The 21470-nt window shown below is 35.5% G+C and overlaps 1 protein-coding gene across 5 annotated transcripts in view; it reads left to right on the top strand.

Annotated features, from left to right (window-relative positions):
• Nucleotides 1-21470, top strand: part of STAG1 (STAG1 cohesin complex component) — a 369927-nt gene that overhangs the window by 320250 nt on the left and 28207 nt on the right. For all 5 annotated transcript variants that reach the window (XM_044754937.2, XM_070493352.1, XM_070493351.1 and 2 more), the window contains 5 exons: nucleotides 9831-9923; nucleotides 12178-12352; nucleotides 14075-14214; nucleotides 16966-17067; nucleotides 20901-21049. In XM_044754937.2, coding sequence (XP_044610872.1) covers nucleotides 9831-9923; nucleotides 12178-12352; nucleotides 14075-14214; nucleotides 16966-17067; nucleotides 20901-21049 — 659 coding nt within the window. The remainder of the gene's footprint in view (nucleotides 1-9830; nucleotides 9924-12177; nucleotides 12353-14074; nucleotides 14215-16965; nucleotides 17068-20900; nucleotides 21050-21470) is intronic.

Below are 21470 nucleotides of genomic sequence, written 5' to 3'. Positions count from 1 at the left end.
TGTAAAATGTAAGGTAGAATGGTTTTCATAAACTTGGGCTCTCTTACTTGAGTGTGTGTTCATTGTAAAAAAAATAAAATAAAATTTCCAAATTTTAGTAGATAACCACTGTTAATATTTTAGTGTATTTTCTTGTAGAAGTTTTTCTTACGTAGTTTTCAGTCTTATTGAGATCATAATGTATTTACAAGTTTTTGTCTCTTCAATTAACATAACATTTTCTTCAGTTATTAAAAATGTTTATAGATAATATTTTTAATGTAGTCCATCATGTAGCTAAACCATAATTTATTTTGCCACTCTCCTTTCTTAGATATTTAGGTCGTTCAAACATTTTACTAATAAAATTAATGCTGTGATGGGCATTCTGGTGCTAAAGCTTATTTGTGATTTACAGTGTTTCATCTGTATTGTATTCTTAGAAATGGAATTTCTGGGTCAAAGATTGTACATACTTTCAAAACTTGATGCATATTGCCAAATGGCTTTTTAGAGAATACTTTCTAAAATTTATTTTTCTTTATTGTCGTGAACACTGTCATTCAGGAGATTATGAATGGTAGTTATATTTCAACTTTAAATTCAAGTTAAAATTTAACTCAATGGTAAACACTATTTTATAAAATGAAGTATATGAGAAGACTATCTCAAGAACAGGATTAGATCTTTATTTGAAATGGAAGTGCACTGGGTTTCACCAATGGGTATTTCCTCTGTTCCCCTAATTTCCAGAGTTGAAGCTCTTTGGCAGTCTCACAGGTCATGCTCAGTATAACTTTGCTCCGGTGCCCCCTAGTGCTGGTCCTGTAGAAGCAGCCTTCAGTTTCTCTTCTCTGTAGCAGAAAACATCCTTCCTTCAGCTCCTTCTGGACATATACAAAGACATTTAAAGAGCCAGGTAAATAAGAGTTAGGGCTAAAATAATGCCCCTATTGCCTTTTTTGGCTTTGGGGATCTAGAATTTATCCTCAATTTTTTTTCTCCTGGGAGGAGCTGTCCTATTCTCTGTAGTCTTAAATTTGTAGTGCTCTCTGCCTTACCCTGCATGTTCCTATTCTAGACAGCACTAGGGAGGGTGTGGGGCAAACATCCCTGCCTTCTGGACCCTGGCCCTATTCCTAATCCTTTAAATTAAAGTCAGCATTCCTCAGGTAGCTACAAGTCAAATTATTATTGAGATGTTTAGATGTAAAATTTGTTCCTCCAATACCCTCTTGACTGAAGGTTCTCCTCTGCAAATTCCAACCTGTTGACCTCCAAACAGACTGGAGAAGGGAGGAGTTAGGGTGTAGGTGGGACTGGTGTTGGCCAAGCCCCGTGAGGAGATACCTTTAACCTTGCTATTCTTCGTACAAACATACATTCCTAGAAATAGGCTCAAATGTATAAAAATCTACAGACTGCTTACTGTACCTCTTCCTTTCCTCTTCTCTTCCAAGCCTTTTAGAATAGTGATGAATAAGGAGAGAGCTTAGTCAGCTCCTTGCCCCAAATTCCTGTAATAACAAAATACAGGCAGCACCTCTCCATCTGCAAAGTTAATTGGTCTCAGGAGGAAGGGAGTGAAACCGAGAGTGGGAAATAATAGCTCTCCCTCTAGGAACAAATTTTTAATAGTTTATAACCATTTTACTTCATTCTTTTCTTCTAGAATGTTTTCCCCCAACCTTTTATTTCTTGAGAATTCTATCCTCAATAACTAGTTAGTTTTAAGCCATTCCTTTTGATTGTTTCTTGACTTCAGAGTCATTCTTTGATAGTTGTATTCCTGTTAATATTATGTCCTATCTCAATGCCTGAATGGTGGGTCTGGGATAGTTAAGGGAGAAAGATCCAGGTCTTGTTTTATATCCCTTTCTTGTTCAGCTCTTAGAATATTCTTTTTTTAAAAAAACATCTGGAATACAGAAGTAGATGGTTGTTTATACCAAATTCTCCAAAATTTTATCCAACTCCAGCATTCTAAAATCCTTTGGAGAGCCAGCCCTGATGGCCTAGTGGTTAAAGTTTGGTGTGCTCCACTTGTGTGGCTAGGGTTCAGTTCCCGGGTGAGGAGCCACACCACTTGTCTGTCAGTAGCCATGTTGTGGCAGCAGCTCAAATAAAACTAGAAGGACTTACAACTAGAATGTACAGCTACGTACTGGGGCTTTGGGAAGGGAAAAAAAAAATCCTTTGGAAACCAGAAGTAAATATGTTCAACTTAGAAAAGAACTTGAATTATCATTCCACCATTCCATTAAGAAGGCCATGCAGTGTTTGCAACCCTATTCCTGGGCCTCCAGTTTTGGAGCTTGATTTCTGATAGGGAATACCTTCCTACTATTCGAAGGACAGCAAAGGCTTCCTCAGCTTCACTAGCCTGTCCAGTTGAATGCTGTTTTTACTTACACAGGGACAGTGGTCTTTAAAGCACCTAATTTAAAAATACTCCAACTCCTTAAGTTATTTAGTACCTCATTACCTAAGTAATGAGCCAGAACTGAGAAGATTTATTCTAAATAACAATTATTATAATGTAAAAATATGTTTTAACTGAGTTTATCAGAGGCCTAAATAATAAGATTATTTAAACAAACAAAACACTTCTCACTTTCTAGTACAGAGATTGAAGATTTTCTCCACCAAAATTAATGATAAAAGATGTTTCCTTTCATGTCATTTATTTGAGTAGAAAGGAAATAGGTATCTTATCCTTCTTAATATCCCCTGAGTGATATAGGAATGCGTTTTTCCTTCCTACGGTAGGTTTTTTATTTGAAAAATGTTTTTTTCAGTGGCCATTCTATAATTGCTAGGTGTTTGTTAGGTGACTTCTTGTTGCTGACCCAATTTGTATAAATAAGAAGCTCCAGTTTATAAATGGGGTATATTTCCATCATTTTTTGTGTTGGAACATGGGCTTTGGAGTTAAATCCAAGTTCACATTTTAGGTCCATTTCTCACCACCTGTGACAAAGATAAGCAAATTTCAGTTTCCTAAAGTGTGATATTCACTGCTGGATACGGTTGTTGGGAAGATTAAATTGAAAGAAGTGTTTCAGGGGCTGGCCCAGTGGTGCAGCGGTTAAGTTCACACATTCGCTTCTCGGCAGCCCAAGGTTCGCCGGTTCGGATCCCAGGTGTGGACATGGCACCATTTGGCAAAAGCCAGTATGGTAGGTGTCCCACATATAAAGCAGAGGAAGATGGGCATGGATGTTAGCTCAGGGCCAGTCTTCCCCAGCAAAAAGGGGAGGATTGGCAGTAGTTAGCTCAGGGCGAATCTTCCTCAAAAAAATAAAATAAAATAAAGAAAGAAGTGTTTCAGTAAACAATAACTGTTTTGATGGCATTAAATTGCAGTCCTGTTCTGTGCTTTCCTAATCTTCTGCCCTGCCAAAAGCAAGAATTGATACTAAATGAACTGTTATTTAAGGCTATGGGAGTATGTAAACATGCTCAGTACCTAGTGTAGGTTTGGGATACAGCCTGGTAGATTTTGTCCTCCATCTATATTTTGGAATAATTGGGGAATTCACATCTCTCACCTTGGTCCTAATAGTCACTCTTTTTCCCCTGTCACTCTGACTCCTCCTCCTTTAGCTTCCTTCATCTTTGTACACTACAGGAAAGAGAAATCAGAAGATGTTTTGGAACTACAGTAGGCAGTGTAAGGGTGCCTGGATCATAAGTGAATTAGCCTTTGAGGCAATGGCAGGAGTCAGCAGGTGGGGATTCAAATCGCCATGAACAGCAACAACACTGAAAATTAGGTATTACATCTGGGGTTTAAATATCCAATAGTTATTTTATTATGTATTCACAGAAGTGGCATACTCCCTCCCTAACCCCCAAAGGAGAAGCTGGGAGCAGATATTCATACAAGAAAGCAATTTCAGAGGTGTGACATAGGGTTTATTTACCCCACCACAATGATGAGGCTTTTTGTCTCTGGCTCACTGATATGTCCCAAGTGAATATATTTAGTACCATCTGTTTATTCCATATTTTAGGATGGATATTGACTTAGTTGAGCTGAAAAATAATTTAATAAGCTTCATTATGTGTTAGTAACTGTTGTAAGTACAGGTGACCATAACATAATTTATGCCTCCAGAGAACTTTATAGCCCAGTACAGGCTGGTCAAACTATAGCCCATGGGCCAAATATGGCCTGACACCTGTTTTTATAAATAAAGTTTTAATAGAACACAGCCATGCTCATTCATTTGTGTACTGTCTAGGGCTGCTTTCATGCTACAATTGTAGAGTTAAGTAGTTGGGACAGGCTATATGACCCACAAAGCCTAAAAGATTTACTGTCCTACCCTTCACGAAAAATGTTTGCCAATTCCTGCCTGCTCTGGTAGGGTAACCCCTTGGTTTTGTTTACTAGACTTTGTCAATAACCCTATTTGCCTATTGTGGGTAGTTAGTTTAGTTTTGTGCCTCTTTTTATCATGAAAATTGACCACTGAATTAACAGACTTTATTTTCGTATTCTGAGATCTTTGACCTGGTTTAGGTCCTTGGTAGAAAAAATTAAAGCCAAGATACTATAATTTATATTTCAGTATAATCTTATCATCTAACCCCCAGAAATTCCTTTCTATAGCTACTTTAGGAAAAAGTACCCTTGTTGCCAAGCTCCTTTCTGAAAATAAGAGAAAATGTTGGTTTCATGTAGGAAAAAACATTTGAAACGAAGTACCATATACTTAATCCATATGTAGTTTATGTGGACTAAGAGAGAGGAGTACTCTTCCATTCACTCTTATCTTCAGTTCTCACCCCTGTAATTCAAGTACTCTGGCCAGAAAGGTAATTTATTTAAGTAAAATTCCATTATGTTCAAAGTGGGAAGTACTCCCTGAATATTCTGGTTTCTTAAAATTGCAGTCTGATAATCAGCATATCTTGTTCTTGGATTGTTCTTTTTCAACATCTGTTGGATTGACTGGCTTTTCTGTTTGTGTATAAATATATTTGAGTAATTTGAGTTTCAAATTTCTTACCTCTTTAATGCTCCCTGTTTGTTCAACATGTTAATTTTCTTGTATTATACGAAAAGTCATTGTAGCAAAATGGTTAAGAACACAGACTCTGCAGGCAAACTGCTTTGGTTAATTCACTCCTCCACTTACTAGCTGCGTGTCTTTGGGCCTACATTTAACACCTCTGTGCCTGTTTCTTCATATGTAAAATAGAAGTGATAATAATATCAATACCCATTGCAGTTGTGAGAACTGGTTGACTTAATATGTCAAAAGCTTAGATTAGTCCCTGGTACAGAGTAAGCGCCAGTAAATGTTAATTTTATTATTGAATTCTAGACCCCCAAACAATGAAATACTGCATATAAAATGCTCCTATTCGAGGTAAGTTAAGCATATTGAATTTTTTTCATAATGACTTACAGATATTATAGCAGGAGAGATGAGAAGGAATTCTCTTCCAGAATATAAGGAATGTAATAAGTTTTCTCAAATTTGAAAACAGTCAATGATTTCTATTTTAAGGAGTTTGAAGTAAATGTACTAATTTTTGCTATTTAGACTAAGCTCTTATTATTTGCCCTATTCATAATCCTTTCATATTTCTTTTTCTTTTCTTATTTTTCTTTTCCTTTTGAATATCATCTATTCTTGTTTTTCAGAGGGCAGTAAAGAACAAAGTCCATTTATGAAACTTATTTGTTATCCCAGTACTGGAGTTTTGAACTGGCAAATCCTGAACCTCTTTTAAAACTTTGATTTAATGTCCTGAAAATTTCTGAAGATACTTACTACCACATGTCCTAGTAATGGTTGCCTGCTTTAACTTGAGTAAAATCACAGTCATGGGAATCATAATTTCAACTATTTAAATCAAATGAAATGTAAGATGCCAGCATAATGAAGTGGAAAATTGTGGAATGAATAAAAGCAGTGTGTTCTGAAGTCCACAAGAACCTAAATTTTATTCCCACCTGTTCAAAAGGATTTACCATATGAGATTAACTAACTCTATTAAATACACAGTATCTGTGCCCATTTTCCTAAACCTGTTGGTATTTATATTTCTCTCAATGGAATCTAACTGATTACAGTTAAATTAACTTTCTTGAGCACTCAGTATTTAGGTTGCATCCAAGTCTAGGCCAGGGCCAGCCCCGGTGGCCTAGTGGTTAAGTTCAGTGCATTCCACCTCAGCAGCCTGGGTTCAGTTGCCAGGCGTGGACCTACACCACTCATCTATCAGTGGCCATGCTATGGTGGCAGCTCACATACAAAAAGAGGAAGATTGATAGCGGATGTTAGCTCAGGACGAATCTTCTTAAGCAAAAAAAGAAAAAATTCTAGGCCGAACTACTGCTAAAGAAGGCCTTTAGCTTCTCTTTCCTTGGTTGTTTCCAATTTCCAGTTTCTTCTTAAAATACTACTACTGATTAGTCATCAGTAGATTGCTTACTTAGTCATCTTGTTAAATTTATAACTCTTCAGGTAACTTCGCAAGTAGTCACTTTACATAAGATACATTTGCTTTATAATTGACCGTTAAAGGAATCTTTTTGCCTCCAACTCCAAAAATATCTGATTCCCTAGACTGCTTCTTTGCACACTAATCAAGAAGTTTAAGGGAATAAAGGAACATTAATACCTCCTAGCATCATTATTTTTTAACTCTGTTTATTGTTTGATAAAATAAACGTTACGCTTTTGCTGCTAGGATTGTGGTATCATCTGTATTATGTATACTTGCGTTCATTCGGTAAATATTTATTAAACACCTGCCATGTGCCAAGCACTATTCTAGGTACTATCAATGGAACAGTGAACATTCATCCTTGAAATATTATGAGGTTTACCAGTTAACACCTCTCTGTTCTCATTTGAGTGCTTAGGGGTTAATTCAGTAGAATATCACAGAATGCCATAGAACCTCAGAGAACACATAGTTCAACCCTCTTGTTTATAGATTTTAAAAATCTGTAATCCTGAAATAAATAATTTCTCTAGGGTCACATGGTTAGGTAGTAGCACGGCTTTCTTTTTGTTTTTCTTTCCGTTAGTCATTCAGCAAACATTCTCAAATCTTTTCTATTAAAAAGGTCAACAAAGACAAGAAAAACTTCCTTCAATCCCAAAAGCCCTCTCTAGTAGCCATCCTGTCTTTCTCTGGCTCTTTACAGTCAAACTTTTTGAAAGAGTTTTCTTCCTTATCTTCCTTTCAATCCAACTTGTCTAACTTCAACCCTTGTAATTCCATTGGAAGTGTTCTACCCAGGGTCACTCACAACTTCATTGCTTTGTCCTTGGGATACTTTGTAATCCTTAGCTTGTCTTTTCTCTCTGGTATTTGTCATTGTTAAATTACTCCATTTTTTGAGGTGTTTTCTGTCCTGTCTTCTGGGATACCATATTCTTCTGGTTTTATTCCTACTTTACAGACCCTTTCTTAGATTTCTTTATAAGCTCTTCTTTTTCATCCATCTTCTAAACGTTCATATTTCCCAGGATACTTTTGTCAGCCTTTTCTACATATTCTCCGTGGACAATCTCATCTACTTCTATCGCTTCTGTTGCCATCTAAATTCTGAGGACCCCCAAATCTCTATTCTTGCTCAGATTTTTTCCCCTGGGCTTTAAACTCATATGTTCAGCTGCCTACTAGACATCTCCAATAGGATATCTTTCAGTGATCTCAGATCATCACCTCTAAAATTGAACGATTACCATAGCATTTATTTCTGGGTTCACTATGTCAGTGACTTATACTATAATCTGTCTAGTATACAACCACCTAGAAGTTTAGGCGTAATCATCAACAGCCCCTGTTCGATTAGTTCCTAAATTCTATCATTTCTGCTGTTTTAATTTCTCCTCAATCTATTTTCATCTTTACTGCCAACATTTTATTTTCAGGCCCTCATTATAGCTTATTCCTATGGCCTTTGTGAATACATAAGGAAATATAGAATAATGATTAAGAGCATGGACTTTAGAGTCAGATAACCCTAGGTTTCAGTTCTTACTCTATCACTTAGAATGTATGGTGCTCTGAACTTCAGTTTCCTCATTTGTAAAACAGGAATGTTACCACTTAATAGGGTGATTGTGAAATTTAAATTTATGGCCCTTAGAACACAATGTTTGGTACATAATAAGCCTTCAACAGAAGACTGTTGCTACTATTAAGTAGCCTCCTTATTCCATATCATTCTCCATTTCTGCTCAGAATATGACTCTTTAACACAATTTTAGCACTCTCATGATAAAAATTCTTCTTCAGTAGTTCTTTATTACAGTCAGGGTAATCTCCAAATAATTTTAACATGGCATTTTAAATGGTCTTTCATTTAAATGGAAATGGGTTCTGTTTTCCTCTTCAGCTTTTGCCACTCCTCCCTGTTTATGTCCCAACTACAGTAAATTAACAGTCTCTGAAAAGCACCTCTAGGCTTTTGAACATTCTGTGCCCTTTGGAACACCTTTTCCTACAGCTCGATAATTTTTAGTTGTCGTTGAGAACTCAGCTTACATGTTATATTCTTTGGGAACCCTTCTGTGACTACTTTTGACTCTGGGTTAGGCTTTCCAACATAGCACTCCTTACATTCTGTTGTATTTGCCTGTTCCCTTAGCTGTTTTCCCTAATGCATTGTGAATCTTTAAAATTAGGGGTTAAGGAATGTTGAAGTTTGGCTATTGGATGTTCATCTGCAAGAACATCAAAGGTTCTCAAGGCAGTGTGCTTTTTACTACCCTACAGAAGATGAGCTTGTTCCTTCTTCTTAATACTGTACTCAGGTTAGCAAAAGGAAACATGCATATAATTTTTTAAGTATCGTTGGGATATGAAGATTACCAAAAAGAATAAGTAGTGTCGTCTGTAGAAGAGTAGCTAAAAGAATTTCTTTTTTAAAGTGATTCCTACAACAACCTTTGCTCATTTAGTTACTCTTTATTACTATTTTAAATATTGATTTAATACTGAATTATCTGCATACATCTTGCTCATTAGTCAGTGAGACTATGTATTCTGATATCAGACAGTCCTGGTTTCAAACCTTTGTTAATAATGACTACTACTTCTAATCAGTATAAATATTAAGTTGTATAACAGTAAGCCCTCAAACCAGTGCCTTGACACATTATATGTGCCTGAAAATTTAAATTTCCTTTTATACTTTTCAAATGTTTGATATCAAATGTTATATGGCCATCTATTTAATCCTAGTCAATCTTAACCTAACTAATCTTAAATTAAAGCCCATTCTCCTGGGAAGGTCCATCCAGCTCAGCTATCTCTGCTTACAGTTAGAGTTTATACAAAAAAATTTGAACACTTAAATTACCCTTAACTGATCTAACTCCATGCTAGGATGTTAACTCTTTGAGGGCATTGACAATGTCTTAAAGTTATCTTTCTTCCCTTGACAATTTGCAGAATGCTTAGAATGTGGGAGAAATTCAGCACACATTTATTGCTTAATTGATTTTTTCCAATGCACTGCTGTGCTCCCTCACCTTACTACCAGCCAGCGTGTGTTGTAGGAATGACTAATTCTTTTAATATCAGCTTAGGTAAACCATATTTATAAAGGAAAATATGTTAGAGGACATCATACTGTGAGTATTCCATAGCTAAATAGAACTGAATGGGATTATCAGTTTTGCTGTCCCCCCACCCCCCCTTCCATTAGGATAACTAGGAAATACTGTATGTTTTGGTCCCCAATAATAAATTTGGTTTTGTGAATTTCCTTGATAATAAACCAATTTGGGTATTTTCCATTTATTATTTCTTCTGGATCAGTTTTCAAGGATATCGTAATTCATGCTTGCAAATTTGAATGTGTCTTACAGGAGGATTTGTTGGTATTGAGGAAAACGGTGAAATCCTTTTTGGCTGTTTGCCAACAGTGCCTATCTAATGTTAATACTCCAGTGAAGGAACAGGTAAGAAATTATCAGTTAAGAGCTCTCAATGAAACTAACTCAAAGGTATTGAAGAACGGTTGGAAGATGTAATTTTTTCTGGCAGTTCTTAGCATATAGGTCCATCCCTAACACTTATGGGACCTGGGACAAGAGTATAAATGTCTGAATATTTAAGTTACAAAGCAAGTTAATAAACCTGTTTATGTCTTTTTACTTTGACAAGTATATTGTCATAATGACCTGGAAGGCCAGTTTCAAATTTCAAATTCTTGACTCCTAAGAATTTAATGCCAGAACTTGGAGGGTTAGGGAACTGGCCTATGGTCTGTCCTCTTCTCTTCTCACCTTCAGTTCTTTCCCCCACCAGGAAGAACTTCTCACACATGCATGTGAACACTTCAGCCCACCTGTCCAAACTCTCAGCATCTACCCCCTCGAACAGCTGCTCCTTAACCACCTTGAGCCCTAGGAATATACACACTCAAGATGCATGTGCCTAGGGAAAAGGCCTGTGCAGGCTCTGGTAGCACTCAGGTCTGATGGGGCAAGGAAGCCCTGAGACCCAGTACCCAGACACTGGTGTAGAAGTAGGGCTACAGGTAGGCATATCCCAATGGTCCAACAGACTTCATTCCTTGAGAAGGGGCGCGGCCCAAAAAGGGTCAAAGTGGAGCCCAAGGCAGTACTGTTTCTATGAAGTGATTTTGTAAACTATATAATTACCTATTCTTCTATTAGGAAATACTTTTGTATAAAACAGAATGTACCTTTTCCATACTATTTTTTATTATGATGTTGGACTAGAAAGAGAATCTAGTTAAAGGGTATAGTAGTACTTATCCTTTGCTATCTCTTCTTACCAGATAGGTTATCACAGGTCTCTTCTCTATTGAGCTATCAGCATCTAACTTAAAATAGGAACAGAGATGATCTTTGCTAAACCTTAATCTCTAAACCTTCTGAACCCTACCAGTGCTGTCTAAAATTACCTAGCTCTGGACATTTAAAGCAAAAATTCAATGTTTCTACATTATCACCATTTGGTGATATCCAAAACTCTGGCCTCAGTAAAAAATGTATATATATTCCCCTGGATTCTCTTTATGTTTCCCTCTTTTCAAGTGGCTCTTTCTAAATATCTTTATGTATTTTATGGTTGTGCAGTCAGAGAATGAACTGCCATGGTTCTTGCTGGAGGTAGACAGCCAAGTCTATAACCGTCTCCAACTACATGCCAAAATTGTGTTTTCCCATAGAAATCAGTTTTTGGAGGAGGGTGATTGGATTGTTTTGAGGTGTCAGAGCCCTCAATTATCCCACAACAAAATCTTTCAGTTAAAATAAACTGATGACAGGGGCTGGCCCCGTGGCCGAGTGGTTAAGTTTGCGTGCTCCGCTGCAGGCGGCCTAGTGTTTCGTTAGCTCGAATCCTGGGCGCAGACATGGCACTGCTCATCAGACCACGCTGAGGCAGCGTCCCACATGCCACAACTAGAAGAACGCACAAGGAAGAATACACAACTATGTACCGGGGGGCTTTGGGGAGAAAAAGGAAAAAATAAAATCTTAAAAAAAAATAAAATAAAAATAAACTGATGACACATTTATTTCATACCATCCATTAAATAGGGCAAATTTGGTAACAAAACTATAAGTTTCTCTTTGGAGAAATGAATTGTAAGTTCGCTTATTTAATTAAATTTGTTGGGAAGCTTTTAGATACTGGTTTTTATGTGAATGGTCTTGAATTCAGTTTCAAACCTACTGTTAGAGATCTGTTTTTTACATTAGATTTTTTAAAGAAGAATCCAAAATAGTAGCTTACAGATTTAGAATACTGCATTGTAATTTGTTGAATTGTGCAGTTTGTCTTAAGATTTATGCTTATTATTTGATTTAGCATTATATGATTGATTTCTAACCTCCATCATAAGTTATTCTATCAATTTCGTATTTCCAGAGTTGAATTTAACTCTTTTTTTTTAAGTTCAAGTCAAAATCTCTTATCAGCTGTTTTGAGTTAATACAGCCAAGTAAGAGGAATAGATTATATTTGGGGAGAAAAGTCTTAAATATAACTAGTGTTTAATGAGAAAAAGTAATTTTGTTGTTTGGAAATTAAAACTAAGTAGTTGGAATTTAAATGCTCAAAATTTCTATTATGGTACTGTTAGTGAACTGTATTTAATTTAGTATGTTTTCATTAACATTGATTTGTAGTTGTAACTGTATTTGTACAATATTTTACTGATGCATTCTCTTTGCTTTTCAGGCTTTCATGTTACTCTGTGATCTTTTGATGATTTTTAGCCACCAATTAATGACAGGTGGCAGGGAGGGCCTTCAGCCTTTGGTGTTTAATCCAGATACTGGGCTCCAGTCTGAACTCCTCAGTTTTGTGATGGATCATGTTTTCATTGACCAGGATGAGGAGAACCAGAGCATGGGTATTTGTAGCTATCATCTTGTCAATTTTGATCTTGTTTACCAACCCCAAAAGATAGAAGGAAAAATTCAAATTTAATCATTAAAAAATACTGGAATTTCTCTCTTTTAAGAAAAAAGTTAATAACAATACATTCATGTAGTTAAGAAACCAACACGAATAAAGATGTATACAGTTAAGTCTCCCTCCTTTAATACAGTCCTTAGACGGCTTTCCCTATCAGGAAGCACAGACTTCTTGATTCTTTTTCTAATGATTACGTAGTATTTCGTTGTTTAAATATAGCAGATTATAGATATTATCCATCCCCTACTGATTGATGTTTGGCTAGTTTCCAATCTTCTGCTATTATAAACTATGCTATAATGAATAATTATGTACATTTGTCATTTCCCACATGTGCAAAATGTATATGTAGGATAGATGTTGAAGTGCATTCAGGTTCACAGTTTTTCTAAAGGAAAGCATCTGAGTTGCTTTCTATTCCTGAATGATCATCATATATTACTTAAATTAATAAAATATAACTATGAGATGTTAAGTGCTACAAGACTGTTATCAAACCTCACCAGTCAAAATTGTGCTAAGCCTGCAGAATGATAACTTAGCAAAATTAGACTGAATATAAGTAATTGTAAATGAGTTTATCTAGAATGGGTTATTTGTGAAATAGATGACTTAAGCTCTCTAAAATAAGATTTGTGGTGTATCTGATCCCCAGTTCTGTTTTAGAAAACTTAGAACATTTTAGAAAATGCTAGACTGTGAAACAAAGTATTTTTAGAGTCATATTAATCTTAGAAGATAAAATTTACCTGCTACTTCTCTTAAGCAGAAAGAGTTCCAACGTCTCAAAGCACTGATGCTTCACAGCAGGACCAGTTAGTAGAAAGGAAAGAGAGAAGTTGACAGTAAATTCTTTTATGAACATATACGTGTGAAGAGGGGAAGAAAGAGCACTGTCTCCAAGTAAGGGCAGGCCAAGATGTGAGAGGATCACTATAGAGCCTGAAACAGATGTGTTAAGTTTTATCATCTGCAGCCTTATGGAGAAAATTTTCCTAAGATTAGAAATAGACAAGCCACTGGGATCTGAGAATTTAAAAATTGAGAAAGAAACACTACTTGTTTTGAAAGTATTTAATAGGGTTTTGTTTTAAAAAATGTATATGTGTATAACATGGTTTGCAAAATATATTTTATTTCTCAGCTGATAATGTAACCATGTTTAGGACAAGTCCTGAAACCTAACTCCCCCATATATTTCCATTGCTCCCCGTATATTTTTCTAGAAGAAAACTTTTTACCTGTGTCTTAAAAATTTCCAGAAATTTCTTCTCTGTGGAAATATATTAGCAGATAAGGAATACTGAAATAAGAAAAGACAGCATTTTTAAGGTAAACAGAGAACAGTATTATTCTGACGAAACTTATCAGGAAAAAAAACTAATCCTTATATATGGTTTGCTTTATGTATGATTATTTTACTCAGTCTTTGCTATGGCAATCTCCTAGAAGACAGGAACCTCAGTGCCTACCAAGTGTTAAATAAGTGTGTAACTAAATATAGCACCCTAAAATAATCAGTATGACTAACAGTTTTCATCCTATCTAAAACTGATTTGTACCTGTTTGTAAAGTTATAATATAAGGTTTTTTATTATGCATTGTTTTACGTTGATAAAGGGCCAAAGTTCATAACCAATTTATTTTCTGTGGTTAGAGGGTGATGAAGAAGATGAAGCTAATAAAATTGAGGCCTTACACAAAAGGAGGAATCTACTTGCTGCCTTCAGCAAACTTATCATTTATGATATTGTTGACATGCATGCAGCTGCAGACATCTTTAAACACTACATGAAGGTATAGTTTCATATTCTTATTCTCCTTCCATCTAAGTGGCAGAGAAATTTGAAATGAGAAATGAAAGGATGATGACGGAAGTTAAAATTGACAGCTTTTACCTGTGTATTGATGATCTGATATATTTAAAGTTTCTCTCTTTTATATAAGTATATGATTTTTTTTATCAATCTATATACTATTATATCAATTCCATAAAGTAGGAGTGCCTCACATTTATATGAAAGAACAGTTTTTATTTTCATGAGGCCAGGGACTTTCTTGATGAACATGGATGATAGCTAATCTGTCTTCCTTATGACGTTTCTTCAGATTTTTTTTATAAGTATACCTACTGTGTGTACCCTGTCACCTGCCAGGCACTAAAGTTACAAAGATTTTTAAATTTCTGCTATAAAGTGGTCTAAAGCTGGAGGTGGTCGAGTAATTAGACAGTTGCATTATACAGTATAATAGAGGTATGTAGATGGGTTCCTGGAAATATAGAAAACAGATACCCAACTCTTAAGAAATATGAGGGTTAATGAAAACTGCTTAGAAGTGACTTCTGAACTAAGTCTGAGAGGATAAGCATAAATTAGTCAAGCAAAAAAGTAGTGGGAGGACTTTTAGGCAGATTGAACTTCATGTCCAAAGACACAAAGGAATAGGAGTTGTTTGGAGGAAATGCAAGTAATTTAATATAGCAACATGGATTGTTTATGAGAATGGAGCTAGAGATAAGATTCAAAGAAGGTGACAGGTTATACCTCACGTACTGTGTGACAAGTTTGGGTTTTTTTCCTGAGGGAAGTAAGGAGATGTGGAAGGTTTCTAAACCATTCTGCATATGACAGGATTTTGATAGGTACTCACCTTACTGGCTGCTCTCCTTTCTATAAGTTCCATTTTGTTCCTGACCCTTTAAAAAAACAGTGCTCAGAAATCTTTATAATACTGCCTGACAGGCACAGAGAAGAGGAAACACTTGTCAGTTTATGTGTTTTTGCCTTGTTCTCATGTCAGAGACAGTATTTTATTTTGTCCATGTTTAGAATATTTTGTGTGCCATTGATCCACTTGTGTCTTTATCCGTGTTTAGATATGGTCCAATTCTAGTTATGACATAGAAACTAATTTATGATATTTTGCTGAATAGCTGTAATATGATGATCACTGTGCTGGTAGCCGGAGATTTAAGTGAGACGTGATTTCTGCACTGAGAAGCTTACAGATAAACAAAGGAACTGAAATGTACACATAATATAATGTAACATGCTAATAATGAATAAATCCCTATGTTTTCTGTGACATTTATATTTGAGACACTGTTCAACTTTTATATTCATTGATTACAATAACCCTGTGAAGCGGAAAATACTATCATCATTTACAGATAAGGAAATTAAGGCTCAGAGGTTAAGTAACTTTCCAAGGTCACACAACTATTAAAGTAGCAAAAATAGGGATTTGATTTTAGGTTTGTGTAGCTTCAAAGCTTAGCTCTTTGCACTGGACCATAAAGCCTCAGCATGGTTATTGTAGTGATAGATGAACAAATTACGAAGCAAGCACAACGTGTAGAGAGAGACTTGAGTGAGAGGAATTAGAGAAAGCTTCCTAAAGTACTATAATGTCTAAACAGGGTTTGGATATATGAATATGAGCCAACCATGGTTTTTCCTTGTCATCACTTAACAATACTGCATTGGTTTCAAGAAGTGAGCCTTCTCCAAAGTTTTTATCATCCTTAGCAATTCTTGCATGCCTCTGCTGTTTATAGGCTTTAATCTTTTTGTGAGTATTCTAATAGGTATTTGCTACTCTTTGTTATATATCCTTGGCTGTTTGGCTTTTGCCCTACTTCTCTATGTGATCATTACAATTCTGAATTTATTAGAGATCTGCCTGCTGAACCACTTTAGTGTCTTAATATATATTGCTCTTTTTTTCTTCACTAGGATAATTTTTAGTTGCACTGAAAGGATGATTCTTTTGCGCTATTTTCCTTTTGCACCTCATATTGTGGAAGCACACCCATCTTTTTCAAAATTACAAAAACCCAACTGCCAAGCTAATATACTCACTTCTTCACATAGGTTTTAGGTTTTAGGCTTTGGCTTTGAAATAACATCTAGGTTTAATGGTTTCAAATAAAGCTTTTCCTAATTATGTACTCAGAAGGAAAATTCTTTAAATCCTGTGTGAAAAAAACTAAATTATAAAGAAATTAAATTTTTCTCAGTCACTATTGAAGATGTCAATATTTTTATTTTTCTTATTATAATAGTAAAATATAGACATGTTAGGGGAGAAAATGAAACAGTATACAAAACTATTAAATGAAAAGTCTGCTACCCTAATCTGCACATCCCCCTTATTTAGGCCCACTCCCCAGAGGTAAGCAATTTTAACTGTTTTGGTTTTAGTTCTTCAGGAAGTTTCCACCAAAGTTCTGTTTCTTAATTTGTCACCCTTTAAATGATGTCTATGGAATCCATGTTATAAAGAATGAGGAATTTTGCTGACCTGTATCACTTCCTCTCCTCTTGGAACTCCTAGTTTTTTAAGTCTTACTATTATTATTTCATAATCTTAAATATAAAATGTGTATTCCTTTAACTTTAGACTATATCTTCTAACTCTCACTATATTTATGATGGAGAAATTAAACGCCTCTATACTCACCTTTCCATTTCTTTCACCAGCCCCTTCTCTATCTCATGAAATTTCAATAATTTTGAAGCTGTGTGTTCTTTCTTTTTCTCACAGTATTACAATGACTATGGTGATATTATTAAGGAAACACTGAGTAAAACCAGGCAGATTGATAAAATTCAGTGTGCCAAGACCCTCATTCTCAGTTTACAGCAGGTAAGAAATTTGAAAGAAAAGAGATAAAGAGTAGAATTAGTATTATTGAGCACTTCCATGTGCTTAATATCTGCTAGATACCTTACCTCATTTAAATTAGGTCATTATAACAGCACATTACTATGGATGCTTTCTGGTACAAAGATGTGTTTATGTGTCTTTTCTTTTGGAAGATAATCCTATAATTCACATTTCAAATAGATGAAATCCTAAGGTGATCTATTCTTGGACCAGGTGAAATGCTCAATTGAATATTTAAAAAGTAATCATTTACAAAGAAAAACATCAGGGGCTGTTCCAGTGGAGCAGTGGTTAAGTTTGTGTGCTCCAGTTCAGTAGCCCAGCGCTCACAGGTTCAGATCCCTGCTGTGGACCTAGACACCCCTCATCAAGCCGTGCTGTGGCAGTGTCTCACATACAAAATAGAGGAAGATTGGCACAGATGTTAGCTCAGGGCCAATCTTCCTCACCAAAAAGAAAGAAAACATCAAAATACACTTTTAAAGTATTTAATGAGGAAGAGGCAACAGTAATATCCAAATAAGAAAATATGTCATATATATAGGATAAATAAGATTCCTAGTAAATGCCTAGTAAATTATTATAGAGATTGGAGTTAGGGGTGGGGGGGGGGGGTCAGCTGTAGGTATGTATGTATATATTTAGTCTATGATAAAAGTCTCATTTCAAATCAGTGGGGAATGATTGAGCCTATTCAATAAATGATGATGGGTCAGTTGACTGTGTATTTGGAAAAATAGCTGTTTATAGCCCTATCATGTACCCAAAATAACTACTAGGTAAATTATATATAAATATTAAAAATTAAAACTTTGAGGGCCAGCCCCATGGCATAGTGGTTGAGTTCGGTATGGTCTGCTTCAGCAGCCTGGGTTCACAGGTTTGGATCCTGGGCAGAGACCTACGCACTTGGCAGCCATGTTGTGGTGGCAACCCACGTACAATATAGAGGAAGACTGGCACAGATGTTAGCTCAGGATGAATCTTCCTCTGCAAAAAAAAAAAAAAAAAAAATTTAAGTTTATAAGAGAATATTTTTATATCCTGGAGTAGGGAAGTTCTTTCTGAGGAAAAAAGCCACAAAGTGAAAAAAAATGATGATATATATAAACTTAAATAGATCTGTACTTCACCCAGCACTCTGAACAAAGTTAAAAAATACATGACAGATAGGGGGAAGAAATTTTCAATCATACATAATAAATTCTACAAATCAATAAAAGACATAAATAAATTCCACATAAAATTAGGCAAAGAGTATGAAAAGTCACTCTTCAGAAAAGGAAATCTAGGGGCCAGGCCCATGGCCGAGTGGTTAAGTTCTCGCTCTCCGCTTCAGTGGCCCAGGGTTTCGCCAATTCGAATCCTGGGCGCAGACATGGCACCGCTCATCAAGCCACGCTGAGGCAGCATCCCTCATGCCACAGCTAGAAGGACGCACAACTATGTACCGGGGGGCTTTGGGGAGACAAAGAAAAAATAAAAATAATTAATTAAAAGAAAAAGGAAAGGAAAGTTTAAAAACCAATAAACATGAAAAAAAGCATAACTTCATTAATAGCTAATGAAGTACAAATTGCAAGAAGATATTTATCGTTGCTGAACAGATTGGTGTGAATTAAAATGATTGATAATACCAATGATTGATAAAGATGGGGAGAAAAAAGTCTTGTGTGAAGGAAATTGCTCTTGCCTTCTTAGAATATAATTTTGTGCTGTATTTCAAAGTTTTAAGACAGATATTCCCCTTAAACTAGTATTTTTGCTATTAGGTATCTACAGTCATACATCACTTCACAAAGAGGATATATTCTGAGAAATGCATCGTTAGGCAATTTCATCGTTGTGCGAACTGCATAGAGTGCACTTACACAAACCTAGAAGGTATAGCCTACTACACACCTAGGCTATATGGTACTAATCTTCTGGGGCCACCGTCATATATGCGGTCCATTACTGACTGAAACATCATTATGTGGCGCATGACTATATAGATGCAGTGCAGATGTGCAAAAAGATATATGTGTGAAAGATACTTCCTTGTAGTAATCTCTGTATTATTGAAAAGTTGGAATTAATCTAAATGTCCATCAACAGAAAAATGGTTAAATAAACTGATACTCTGAAGTAGCTAAAAGATTTTTAAAACAAAATATTACGTGAAAAATAGCAAGTTTCAGGACAAATTATGTAGTACAATACCATTTATGTAAAAGTTAAAACTTTGTATATGTAATGTATTAATGTTTCTAAACTGGTCTAGAAAACTTTCAAACTTTAATATTGATCACCTTTAGAGAGAAGAATGATATTTAGTGGGAAAGATAAAGGAGAACTTTTACTTTGATCTTCCTTGAATTTTGTACAATGAAATACGTTCTTTGTATTGTAAATTTTAAGGCTATTGTGTACAGCTATCTGTGAAAACATTTTAAAGTTTAAGAATTTATAAACAATTATCTGCAAATAAATTTGAAAATCTCTGGAAAAACTGCTGTTTCCAGTCATGGCACAGTAAGTAGTTCAGGCCAGTCTATTGCTGAAGAAAACTAAAAAGATAGACAACATAATTAATAGAAGAACACAAGAGCTATTTCAATTTAATGGTGTGATTAGAGTGAATTGAGAGAGTAGGGGGTGAGAAATTGAAGAAAACACATGTAAACAATACCGTGCAGGATTTTTGCCATAAAGAGACTCAGAAAAATGGGCTGGTAGCTGGCAGAGGAGATTGGAGTTAAGAAGTTAGGGGGTTTTGGGTTTTTTTAAGATGTATACATCTAAGTAGAGAGGGAACAGTTGACGCAGGAGAGAGCAGTAAGCTTGGGAGCAAAACCACTTAGTAGGTAAAAGGGAATGAGATCCAGTATGTAAGGAGGGAGTGGCTTTAAATGAAAGCCTGGCCTATTCGTCTCTCATAATAGTGGGAAAGGCAGATGTGTACCGATACAGTTAAGTTTCTAACTTGGGTGGTAAAATGATGATTGCTTTTATATTCTTTGGTACTCCAGGGTTTTCTTTTTATTGTTATTTTGATACAATATATATAAAATATATGTAATTTAGAAAGCCCCTCCACTCAGCTTAAGAACTTTTCATATATTTTGTTATTGGGTGGGAAAAATCATAGCCCCTACATCCAAATGGTCGTCTTGTATATAATGTTCTTGTCTTAGATATAATAAGTGAAAAAACAAAAGTTCTGAAGCCTATATTTCATATATTGCCATTCCTGTGAAAACAACAACAAAAAGAATAATAGATGTTTATAAATGTATAGTATATGTCTGTAAACATATTTCCTTTTCCCAACCCAAAATGCATTATTTTTTTATTAAAAATAAATTCCTGGGGCCATCCCAGTGGCATAGTGGTTAAGTTCACACACTCCACTTCGGTGGCCCAAGGTTCATGGGTTCAGATCCCAGGCTCAGACCTACACACCACTCATCAAGCCATGCTGTGGTGGCATCCCACATACAAAATAGAGGAAGATTGCCACAGGTGTTAGCTCAGGACTGATCTTTCTCACGAATCAATCAATTAATCAATCAGTAATCTTCGTCACCAATGAATGAGTAAATAGATAGATAGGCTGTTTGCATTTAATCATACAATTAGTATGAAAATGAGCTGAAGAAACTAGTAGATGATGTGAAGAAGGAGAACAGTGTGGCTACAGTTAAGTGCAAGGAGGGAAATATATATTTTTATCATATGCCTTTTAAATATTTTTAAATTATATTGCTTATTCAAAAAATAAATAAATATTTCTTAGCTGTAGGCATTTTCCTCTTTTTTCTTTCTACCAGTTGTTTAATGAACTTGTTCAAGAGCAAGGTCCCAACCTAGATAGGACATCTGCCCATGTCAGTGGCATTAAAGAACTGGCACGTCGCTTTGCCCTTACATTTGGACTGGACCAAATCAAGACACGAGAAGCAGTTGCCACACTTCACAAGTGAGTGAGCTAAATAAACACTTTCTGTTATGCAGAATCTGGTTTACTGGAATAAATGAAATAATTGTTATTGGACCCATTTTTAAAGTGACAAATGGTAGAATTTTCAAGGCATAAGAACTTTAGAGATTGTCTAGTCTAATGATTCTCAACTAGGGGGGCATTTTTAATTTGAAAAAAATGTATTTAAGCTGCCCATTTTTTCATCTTATGAAGTATAAGAAAATAAAGTTTAATAAAATATTCTTGTCTGGTCTATCAGAGAGTGTGAAAATGTTGTAGGAGACATGAGTTTAAAAACTGTGTAGTACTGATTTGGTCAACCTCATTTCATAACTGAAAACTGAAGGACAGAAAACTTTAAGTACCTTACAAAAACTGATATAGCTACTTGATACCATGACCAACTCTAATAACCCAA

Source organism: Equus asinus, chromosome 21 (assembly GCF_041296235.1).
Source record: "Equus asinus isolate D_3611 breed Donkey chromosome 21, EquAss-T2T_v2, whole genome shotgun sequence".
Taxonomy (NCBI): Eukaryota; Metazoa; Chordata; class Mammalia; order Perissodactyla; family Equidae; genus Equus; species Equus asinus.
The sequence above is the reverse complement of the archived record's forward strand: the minus strand, read 5'-3'. Positions and strand labels throughout refer to the sequence as shown.